Source organism: Tachypleus tridentatus, chromosome 13, assembly GCF_004210375.1.
Source record: "Tachypleus tridentatus isolate NWPU-2018 chromosome 13, ASM421037v1, whole genome shotgun sequence".
NCBI classification, from domain to species: domain Eukaryota; kingdom Metazoa; phylum Arthropoda; class Merostomata; order Xiphosura; family Limulidae; genus Tachypleus; species Tachypleus tridentatus.
The window spans coordinates 41,228,135-41,240,195 of record NC_134837.1 but is presented as its reverse complement, the minus strand read 5'-3'; the positions used below and the strand labels follow the sequence as shown (position 1 = coordinate 41,240,195).

Sequence of the window (12,061 nt, the reverse complement as noted above, 5' to 3'; positions counted from 1 at the left end):
AATTCAAGAAGAAACAAACTGTTTAGTTATTTATATAATTTTTGTTGTAGCAGACAAAATTGAACACTTTAGCTGTGATGATGAATAAACATGATGACCTGACTTAAAATCCATAGTGACAAAAACATCTTAAGTCAAGTGTTATATTCCATTATAAACGATGTCTTAGATTAAAATTCATAACAAGCTGACTAAGAATATAGTACCAAACATAATCAACACAGCTCAACGTTACATTGTAATCGATATCCCTTAGGATATATAACGGTAGGATGACACAAAAATGAATATGGTGTTCCGTCTTAACATAAACTAATTATCATATAAAATTAGACATATTCAGTCCAACTTGAAAGCTCAATATATACGATGGCCCTATTTAACATCAGTAAACTAGTATAATATACTGAAGTTATTCTTTCCAGGACGGTAGATCCTGTTGGCTAGCTATAGCTTTTAATAAATGCAGAGAATAAACAACAACAAATCTGAACTATGACGTTTTATTTCCATGTAAATGTCGTTATATGCTTCTAACTGGTCATACATATATATATATATATAAAGGTCAGTATGAAATTAGACGTCATCGGTCCACCATAAAATTTCATTATAAACGATGTCCTTATTTAGAATCAGTAATAATTAGACTAACAGTACAATATAAATTCTCTTCACTTAAATATGACGCTTTAAAGATGTAGTTCAATAATATACTTTCCATTAATGGAATATTTCATAATAGATTAGGGAAGAAAATGTTTTCTTTTCTCATCATGTAGATATCTGAAACTTTGGTCGGTTATGTTTATTCTATTCCATTTTATGCAGTTATATTTGTCAGGTGAAAAATTTCAGATAGGTTTAATTTTCCGTCCCTTATGTTTTATTCAGAAGCAAATATCATTCGGCCATTCATAATGTGTCTGCTTAGGATTAATTAACATGAAGGATACAGCCATTTAAGTGAATAAAATTGCTGCTACTGTAGGCAGTTTTTGAGCAACAGGAAAAGAGAGAGAGATGTTTCTCTTGTATTTTCTAACGTCGATAGGCTCTACCAGCTGAGAACTAATGCAAAACACTGATTATCATCAGAGACCAACCTGAGCACAGGGAACGACATATAAGCTTTTCTTACATCTATCTCCACATACTATTAGAGAGTAAAGTAGGACTAGGTTCATTAATCAACAGTGGACAAGACCAATGTTGTTGATGTTTTCAAATACTCTCCTAATCAACCGGGAACTAAACGGGTGATAAGAACCAATTTTTTTATCACTCGAAACGATACTTGTTTTAGCCAACAGGGAATAGCTAAATATATGTTTCTAACAAACTCACTTATCATCTGTCTAGATTAACTGATAAAAGAAACGATACAATGCTGTTTTGACAAAGAACGAAATTGAAATATGTTTTTCTTGTATCTTTATGTACTATAGGATATTAAATTAATCGAGAAGGATTGAGATATCTGTTTTAACATTTTCACATACAACTGCAGACTATGGTAACCAATGGAGATCGCGATATGTGTTTTTAACATTTTCACGTACTTTTGAATAATAGGTTAACCAATGAAGATCGAGATAAGTGGTGTTAGCATTTTCACGTACTACTGAAAACTAGTGTAGCCAATGAATATGTATATTTAATATTGTCAGGTAGTACTGGAGACTGCTAGACGGAGCTCGATGTATTCTTATTTATCATTAGTTGTTGAAGAAATCTAACTTAACCAATAACGAGCGAGGTGCGTGTTTCTAACGTTTCTGGTTACTACTTGAGATAATTTATCTAAAGAAAGTACAAGTGTTTCTAATGTTTCTGGTTACTACTTGAGATAATTTACCTAAAGAAAGTACAAGTGTTTCTACTATTTCTGGTTACTACTTGAGCTAACTTACCTAAAAAAAGTACAAGTGTTTCTAATGTTTCTGGTTACTACTTGAGATAATTTATCTAAAGAAAGTACAAGTGTTTCTAATGTTTCTGGTTACTACTTGAGATAATTTACCTAAAGAAAGTACAAGTGTTTCTAATATTTTCACACACTGCTGGGGATTATGGCTTCACCAATAATTGTGGGAGTAAAAGAGAGAAGTTGAGGGTGTTTTGTTTTTTTCGTCATTTGAAGTTATGTCAATCAAACGTGAATAAAATATCAAATATATATAAAGGCCAGTGATTTTCATAGTAATACTACGTTTGTCTGTGGCGCTTAGCAGAAAAACTATAAATGTAAATTATATTCCAATTTAAAAGCGCACAAAATTATTATAGCTCTATAGGTCACATCATCTTACGGGGGCAGAAACTATCTTAACTGCAAAGGTTACATCAGCTTACTGGGGCAAAATCTATCTTAGCTGTAGAGATTACATCAGCTTACTAGGGCAGGCACTATCTTACTGTATAGATCACGTTATTTTACAAGGGCAAACACTATCTTAATATATAGGTCACACCAGCGCACAGGGCAACCATTAACTTAACTATAGAGGTCACACCAGTTTACAGAGACACACACTATTTTAGATGTATAGGTCACGTTATTTTATAAGGGCAAACACTAACTTAGCTGTATAGGTCACACCACTTTACAGGGACAAACACTAACTTAGCTGTCTAGGCTACTCTAACTTACAAGGACAAACACTATCTTAACTGTATAAGTCACATTAGCTTTGTGTAATAACGAACTTCTCCCACACTTACCACAGAGTTACTTGAATAAGACAACTTCGTGAAATAGATAAATTGGGTAGACTTCAACAGTTTCTGCTGGGACGTTATAGGTTTGGCTGATAAAATAATGTTAGTGAGACCTCGTGCTCCTACCACCTAAGGTTGTTTATTACTACCCCAGATAAGTGGTGTAACATATACAAAGATCAAATGTCATTTTGTGTGCGGATAACACTCATATTATGAGTGATTTTTAATACAACTTGTACTATTCTTCTTGATTTGTTGTTTATTTTCTAAATGTGTATTTGATTTTCTTTATGATAAACTGGAAAGTTTTTTGAACAAAGCTCGCACAAGAAAAAAAGAGGGAACTTTTTTATAAAATTCCAATCCGTAATTTTTGTTTAACGAGTCGGACAACGTCATCAACCAACCAAAAATGAATAGTTGTACACTTCCTTTTTCGAATTTACCATTAAAGACTAGTTTTACCAACAGGCAACGAAAAGAGTGTTTCTAATGCAAACTTTCTACCGTAGAATAGGTTAACTATAAGAAAGTGAATTGAATAAGTTTACTTGCCACTAACTTTAAAGAAACGATCTGTTACTAGAGTATTCTTTAGTAAACGAGACCACATTAACAAACAAGAACTTTGAAGAGTATTATTGATGTATTTCGTATCACTCGGGGGCTCTTGGTTCACAGCACGATACCACAAAAATACGCTCCTTCATTTGTGGAACTATGCACGAAAATTCTGACCCAAGACTAATTTAATAACAAAAAAGACGCATTTCGAACAGTTTTAGCCACCACTAGAGGCAAGCATATGAGGTAGGAAAAGGTCAAATTGCTCTGTGTTCTATTAGAAATCGTTTTAACCAATAAGGGATTGAAAATAGTATTAATATGTTTAATTCGTTCCTTCATGTCTTAGAATAGGGTTTCCCAAAGTGGGAGCTCCCCCATCGTAAGCAATAAAGTTTTTTCTGGGTGTCGAGAAAAATGAGTCGTAAACAAAGATAGTGAATGAATTTTAATTGTAAATTGACTAAAAGCCTTTAAAACCTTTGTTGAGTTAATTAAGTGAAACAATATATAGAAAGAGAATGTTATTGTTTTTATTACGGTACTGTTTTCAATCACCACCCTAAAGTTATAGGCTGTGGATTTCAAATATTTTGTATTTACAATAAGGTAGCCTCAGGCTAAAATAATTTGGAAACCACTGTTTTAAATGACAACTTGCAATTTATAAGCAATGTTTTGTCGCATTAGTAAGTCTCATGTTACCTTATTCGCCAAGTTATAGAGTCATAATATGTAGTCGTGTCCAATCTGTAATTAACAACTGATGAAACAAATCCCGATTGCTAAGCCAATCATCTTATGACAACTAAAGGCTTAATGGATTTTTCTCGATACTTACCAGAATTTTGCAACGGAACCCTGTAAACAGGCGAATCGAAGCCATATGCAATAGTTCCAGTTGCTAATTTGTTCGTCAAATAGGCTAATAAAAACGCTATACTTTTTGCCTTGAATGATGAAAACAGCATAACTGTAATAACAACTAAAAGTATAATTGTAATTGGTTTATTTTTGTTACTGGTTTTTTTATTTTAGTCAGAATTAAATAGAATGTTGTTATTCTGCACAATACTTGTACATAGTGTCACGATATCTTCAAAATTATGTAAGCTATTATTTAATTCAAATATATACATTGAACTCCCTTTCAACGTATATCTAGTGATACGTAACATATAGATTAACATTTGTGGTGGAAATTGCATCAACTGTAAATATTTCATTTCCGCATACCACTTTGAGCCACTTCGAATTCAAATACTGAGGCTGTATAATATATGTTATACAATACTTTAAAAGTTACTTTAAAACGCTTACTAGTTTCCAAATCTTCGCCAGCGTTTATAATATATTTGGTAGTTTTACATGAGGATTGATTGAAGCAGTTTCCCTTTGATAAGCACATTTGAGACATAACTCTTACGTTTTGTTTTCATAGCACCACCAACGATAGTCTCTCTCGAGACCGATTCCAATAAAACTGTTCGAGAGGGTGTTAATATCACATTACGTTGCAGAGCAGATGGACATCCTACTCCGAATATTACCTGGCGGCGAGAAGACGCAGGACGCATACCTTTGATAACAGACACCGGCAAAAGAGTTTCAGGTTTCAATTTTATTTCTCTGTACAAAAAAAATAATAATCTACAAGTCTATTTTGATGTAGTATGTTAAAAAACCTGAATATCAACCCCATTATATTTTAAGATATGATACTATCTATTGGGTTGAGGAATAATTCGTGAGCGTTTTTTCAAGTTAAAAAAATATATTCATAAATGAAACGCTTTCGCAAGATATTTCATGTCATTTGGTAGATAATTTTTTTGCTCTAATAGATGGTGTGTTTGATTTTCATATGTTTTTAATTTTTGCTTTCATTTTCAGCTCATTAAATGGAATGTCAAGTGGACAAAATCGAGCATTTTCGACACCATTTGCTTTTCGCATTTAATATCTTGCAATTTCGTTTAAAACAATGCATACTATATAACTAGGTATTACATGAAATAAAGTATCATAATAAATGTTTTGGGTGTAATGTGTTCATGCATTGAAGTATTGTATAGTCTTGCATATAATGCTTGAATAAAATTATTTAAAAACGCTCACGAATTATTCTTCAACCTAATATATAAATGCTATTTGGTTTATAGGATACAACCCACTAACATTACAAAGAAACAAATAATTACATATGGTGTTAAGATTCTTGTATGTATTTTTATTATTTCATCATTAATAGATAAGCAGATATAGTAGGCTATAATAGTAGATAGTAATTGGAATTATTTTGTTTCTATCCCCTGAGATGAAAGCTCTCTGGAGTTTCTACTCTTAATGACTGATAAAATAATTAAGCCTTAATAGAAACTTTTTGACAAACAAAATAATTAGTGATTAATAACGATTATATAATAAATGTCATGACATTTATTAAATTCTTTTCTGAATGCACAATAATTTACAGCTTTTATAATTCTGTAGGCGAAAACTGTTTTCATAGACTTAATTTAATGGTGTTTTAAGCAGCATATAAAACACAGGAGGTTATTGACCATAATGGACTGCTCCTGCATGTTATAGAGAGGGAAGATGTTTCGAATTCTACACAGAGGCCTTTTTTCAACTTCATTTTAGAATGTCGTCACACTTTATAGACTGTTAATGGAAACGAAACGAAATCATTAAATGTGACCATAATTTTAGCCCACACTAAAGTATGAACGTTGTGTGTTTATTGCATGCAGTGTTTACTGGGTCATATTTAGTTTAATAAAAGAATAAAAACTAAAACCATCAAAACTTCGACTTTTGCCTGTTAACTCATGAACGCGTGTTGTGTTCTGTTACATCACTTTATCAGAACACAACACCAAAATCAAAAAAAACACAGAAAGCAAACTTGCTCTCAACATGCGAAAACATAAAATAATCCAAATATAAAGTAATATATAAACCCTATTGAGAATGAAAGTTAATATAAACATGCAGGTAATTTGATGGCTAAAGGTAAACTTCACATGAACGTGTAAGTAATCTGATGGCTAAAAGTAAATTTTATATAAACATGTAGGTAATTTAATGGCTAAAGACAAACTTTCTACAAACGTATGGGTAGTTTGATGATTAAAAGTAAATTGTATACAAATGTGTAGGTAATTTGATGGTTAAAATTAAACTGTAAATAAATGTAAAGGTAATACTAGGTTTAAATGAAAGTTAGTTGGACAGCAAGTGTCACTCTATTTAAACCAAAGGCAGGTCGTGTTTACTTCAATTATCTGGTACTCTTTAGTATTTCAGTGAGATAAGCTATTAAAGTTTTAGTAAGATTATTTTGAAGTAAAACTTCATTAAATGGAGACCTCTTCCATATCTCAGATGTTGTACTTTTTAATATACATATGTATTGTAAATATTACTCTTTTAATTATGAGAATCGTCACTTCATGAATTTGAATCTGAGAAATAATCCCTTTAAACTAATTTAGTATCTTAATCATATAACATAAATATATTACATACATTAAATACATTATAAAATAATAACGAAATCAGTAAAATAAGATCTAAGCTCTGTCTGATTTTTTAAAATATCTTTTTAGGTTGAACTTCAGTTGGTTCCTTAGCCCTTCTAACTACGACTCTTACAACCATAACTACAAAAGTCATGGTGTTTCGAACTTCTAGAGTTATGTGTTAAAATATTTTCTTTGAAAGAATAAACATAACCATGGCCCAAAATTATGGATATTAAATATTTTATGTTCTGTACACTAAACAAAATTTATGAAAAATACTTGAGTAGTTCATTACTTGGTCTTTTCCATACGTAATTATTTTAAGGTTAACAAATAAACCTGGAAATCTAAAGGGGAACAGTTTTTGTTTTGTTTTTTACTAATTGACAGTTTTAGGAGTGTTTAGGTGAAATTCAACTTGACAACTACAGTATAACAAAATACTGTTACTGACGGACATGCCAATAAACGATGTATTCATTATTCACAAATTTCTCCTTTCACACACGAAAACAAAGTAACAGTTAGGACTTACTAGAACAAATTATCTTATCGATTAAATTTTTTTACCAAAGATAATATTCTACAAGCGTATTTTAGTTGACATTTTAATCTTCAGTATATCACAAACAATCTGTCATCCTGACTATCTTAAGCACTTGGACCTTATCACCTTGAAGATATAATTTACTCTTTCGTGTGAAAACTTCCAATCTACTGATACTATACAGAAGTAGGAAAATGTACAAATTTAAAGAATTTTAAAAATTGAGAAAAGTTTTCAAACCTACACAGGTTCAGAGGTCAGAATGTGTCCCCCCAGTGGCTTAGCGGCATGTCTACGGACTTACAACGCTAAAAACCGGGTTTCAATACCCGTAGTGGGCAGCGAACTGATAGCCCATTGTGTAGCTTTGTGCTTAATTCGAAACAACATCAGGATGTATATGTGTCCATAATTGTTCTACTGAACCAGAATCTACGATCGTCTGTTTCACAGTGATGGTAAGAAAGATGGCATATAACATATACAAATAAAACCATGTTTAGTCTTACGCACGACAAAAATATGATATAAACCAAAGAAAAACTGATTTTCACTTTAGAGTAATGTTCTTGGTTATGTCTCTCCAGTTCAGCGTACCATTTTTTTTTTTTTTTTCTGGAGACATATACTAACTTACCAGCTTCTGAAATACGTCGTAATTAAGACGGTAACTCCACGGTACAACAGTCAATTTAAAATTCAGCGTGCAAATTTAAGGACAAAGGTTATGTTAAGACGGTAATTACACGGTACAACAGCCAATTTAAAATTCAGCGTGCAAATTTAAGGACAAAGGTTATGTTAAGACGGTAATTATACGGTACAACAGCCAATTTAAAATTCACCGTGCAAATGTAAGGACAAAGGTTATGTTAAGACGGTAATTACACGGTACAACAGCCAATTTAAAATTCACCGTGCAAATTTAAGAACAAAGATTATGTTAAGCCGGCAATTACACGATAGGTGATATTACAAATGTGGGAAAGTTTTAGTACATTTTTGTATTTTACAACTTCACTTGTTTCACACTTTCTTGTTCAACATAAAAGGATAAAATGGGTACATGAACTTGCTGGTCTTTGGATGAAGTGATTCACTGTTTTTGGTACAAGAATCTTGTTACTATTATAAAACAGCAGATGCTGCTTATCTTCCTACAAATTTGTTTTTTCGTCAACCATCTTATCTCCTCTGATAGAGTTACTAATACTCACATACAGGTATTATTCCTTACTTAACGAAGACTCTCAGTACATTAATAAGTTGTGTTTGCTTGAGAGTAAAAGGTAGAGAACTTAACCTGATTTCTGTTTGTTTTTGAATTTCGCACAAAGCTACTCGAAAGCTATCTGTGCTAGCCGTCCCTAATTTAGCAGTGTAAGACTAGAGGGAAGGTAGCTAGTCATCACCACCCACCGCCAACTTTTGGGCTACTCTTTTACCAACGAATAGTGGGATTGACCGTCATATTATAACAGCTTCATGGCTAAAGAGCGAACATGTTTGGTGGGATGGGGATTCGAACACGCGACCCTCGGATTACGAGTCGCACGCATTACGCGCTTGGCCATGCCAGGCCACCTGATTTCTATGAAACCTTATGTACGTGTATAGTTCAATGTGATTGTTGGGGAACTTAGAGTTTTATGGTTGGATGGCTTGTTCTTTCTACTTTATTTATAATACGTTCCCCTCATTTTGCTAGTCACTTTTTTTGTTTCCGTTATTTTTGAGAGTTTCTACAGTCTGGATACAACACAACCTTATTTAAAAAGATTTTAAGCATTTACGCTCTCAGAATAAAGACAGGATTATCTTTAATTACTAATGTACCCTAATGAACTGACTGAAAAGTATTGTCATATTTAGATTTTAAGTTATTACTTATTAAGTGAGTTGGTTCATTCATAAAAGACGAAACAACAAATTGTTTAAGCATTGTTGAATGTTTCGGGTCATCTGTATAATTAAACATTTGCAAACCCTGATTGTAACTTTTTACAGTAACATGTACCTTATCAGTATTTACTAAAGACGCATTAATTCGCACTAAACTATCAAATTTCGAATTATATTCTCATAACTAGTTTATCGTATGAAACTTGAAATTTACATTGAGACAGAACAGCTATAATCATTGCTAATTTGTAATTTATTGTGAATAATGACAATAATACTGAAATCTTGCACTTTTATGGTTTTTAATTTAAACGTGATAAAGAATATTTTGAAAAATAGAACGGAGACCTTTTAAATGCAATCGATAATAGTTACCATGGCTAAAAAAATCATTATTGTAAAACATTCACCCCCCACTAAAAAATGTATTAGGACGATAAATGTTGTGATTCTAGTCTCAGTATATTGCTAGCCCGTAAGCAATGACATTTGGAATAGTAAAAATAAAAAGCAGAGAAAAATAAACAGTGTATGTTTCCTATGGGAGTTTTTTTTGTCTCACGGCTGCTTTCTTGGCTTGAAGAAGTGTGTTTTTTATACACGTAGATTATCCAACAGGCGTCTTCGTAAAAAATGAAGTGTCAGGAGTTAACGTAAAACACGGAATACCTTTTCATGTTTTTATCTTGTGACGATATTAGCCTTAACCCCTTACAATTTCAGTGCACTCCTTCGAAGGAGAGGAACTACAACTTCTGCGGATCAGCCGTCTTCACATGGGTGCCTATCTTTGTATTGCATCCAATGGGATTCCACCATCCATAAGCCGTAGAATCCTTATAGACGTTGAATGTGAGTTACTTAACCACTTTATAAAATCCTAAACATAAGAACATAAGATTTAGCTATAAATATCGATATCTCTAAGTTGAAACTAAAACTCACTGGTTTTAGTAGGTGATATTAACTCATAAAAAAATCAAATTCCAACGAAAGATGTGTTTTATATGTTGTTACTATTAATAAAATGCTGTACTAATATGTATGTGTGTGGGTATGTATATATACATTTATATGTATGTGGGTGAGAGACGTTGGTAAGGTTTTAATGCACGTACAATATCTAAGCAGCTACACTATGATTATATTCTTTGCAATGCAGTGAGGGACGATACCTGAGTTAACCTTATCCTTCGTTCTATAAATGTGCCTTGAATGGCCAGGTAGTTAGTTAGAGCGCTCGACTCGTAATTTGATGGTCGCGGTTTCGAACCCCTCCGCACCAAACATGCTCTCCTTTTAACCCGTGAGGGCATTATAATGTGACAATCAATCCCACTATTCGTTGGTAAAAGAGTGTCCCAAGTGTTAGCGATGAGTGGTAATGACTAGCTGCCTTCCCTCTAGTCTTACACTGCTAAATTAGGGATGACTAGCGCAGATAGCCCTTGAGTAGCTTTGCGTGAGATTAAAAAATACAAACAAACTTTTATATATATAGCAAGACTCGTTATTGCCATGTGGTTAGGGCTCGTGACTTGTAATCTGAGGGTCGTTCGTACCACCAAACGTACCTGTCATTCCTGTCTTATGGGTGTTATAACGTGATAATGAATTCCACTTTTCGTTTTGTAAAAGAGTACCCAAGTGGTAGCAGTGTGTGGTAATGACTAAGGACGGCTAGTACAGATAATCACCGTGTAGTTTTGCGTGAAATTCAAGAGAGCAACAAATCTTTAGAAGAAATCACTTTAGTATTGACTGTACTATGAAAAGAAACAGTAGTCTGTTCTAACCACAAACCATGGGGTTACCTAGGGCTATATTTAACCTTTTTATTTCCACAAAAGTGGTCCTTACTCACGTGTATAGCGCATGTGTCTGAAGACAGAGAACACTGATATACTGTAATGGATTTCTTTGTTTATCGAGTATGAGAAAGATTGTTACCTTGAGAACCAATCAGTTCAATTAGAATGGCACTCATGAAAACTTTGTACAAATAGTTTGACATACAATACGTTGCAAAAGTTTTACCTCCTACCAATAAATTCATATTTTTGTAAAATACAAAAAAAATGTATATAAGGTTTTCATGGACTTTTTAATTCAAAACTCTAGTGACCAAACTTAACACAGTTAAGTGTAAAGAAAATTAAATGTGATCAATATTTGCAGAGAAAATTTGTTGATTAGATAAGTCAGTACTTGGTGGAAGAGCCTATGGAAGCAATTATTGCTGTGAGTATTTTTTTATAGTTTTCTACCAGCTTTTCAAAGTAGGATGGTGTAATGCTTGCCCATTATTCCTGGTAAAATTGCTCCAGGATTCACCTGTACTTTGCATCATCGATCTTCCTCTCAATCCAAGTCCATGCTGGATGACAATCCCCATAATATGATGCTTCCACCACAATGCTTGACAGTTTGGATGGCATTGATTGGATGATGCAACGTGTTGGACTTGCGCAAAATGTAACGCTTTACATTTGAACCAAAAATCTAAATTTTTGTCTCATATAAGCACAAGACCTTCTGTCATATGACTGCAATGTAGCTTATATAGTTTGTTGTAAACTCCATGCGATATTTAAGATGATTCTTTTTCAGTGATAGAGTATTTCTTGTCACTCACTCATATAAACCAATTTTATATAGGAACTAGGATACTGTCCATGTATAAACACTGGCTTCCATCTCAGACATGGAACTTCACAAATCTTTCAACGTCACTGTTGGTTTCATAATAGCATCCCTAACCAGGTTTCCTTTTTTAAGCCTGGCTGATTAGTTT

The 12,061-nt window shown here is 32.9% G+C and overlaps 1 protein-coding gene across 2 annotated transcripts in view; it reads left to right on the top strand.

Moving 5' to 3' along the window:
* Window positions 1-12,061, top strand: part of LOC143238843 (protein amalgam-like) — a 52,284-nt gene that overhangs the window by 26,737 nt on the left and 13,486 nt on the right. For both annotated transcript variants that reach the window (XM_076479418.1, XM_076479417.1), the window contains exons 4-5: window positions 4,730-4,900; window positions 9,991-10,119. In XM_076479418.1, coding sequence (XP_076335533.1) covers window positions 4,730-4,900; window positions 9,991-10,119 — 300 coding nt within the window. The remainder of the gene's footprint in view (window positions 1-4,729; window positions 4,901-9,990; window positions 10,120-12,061) is intronic.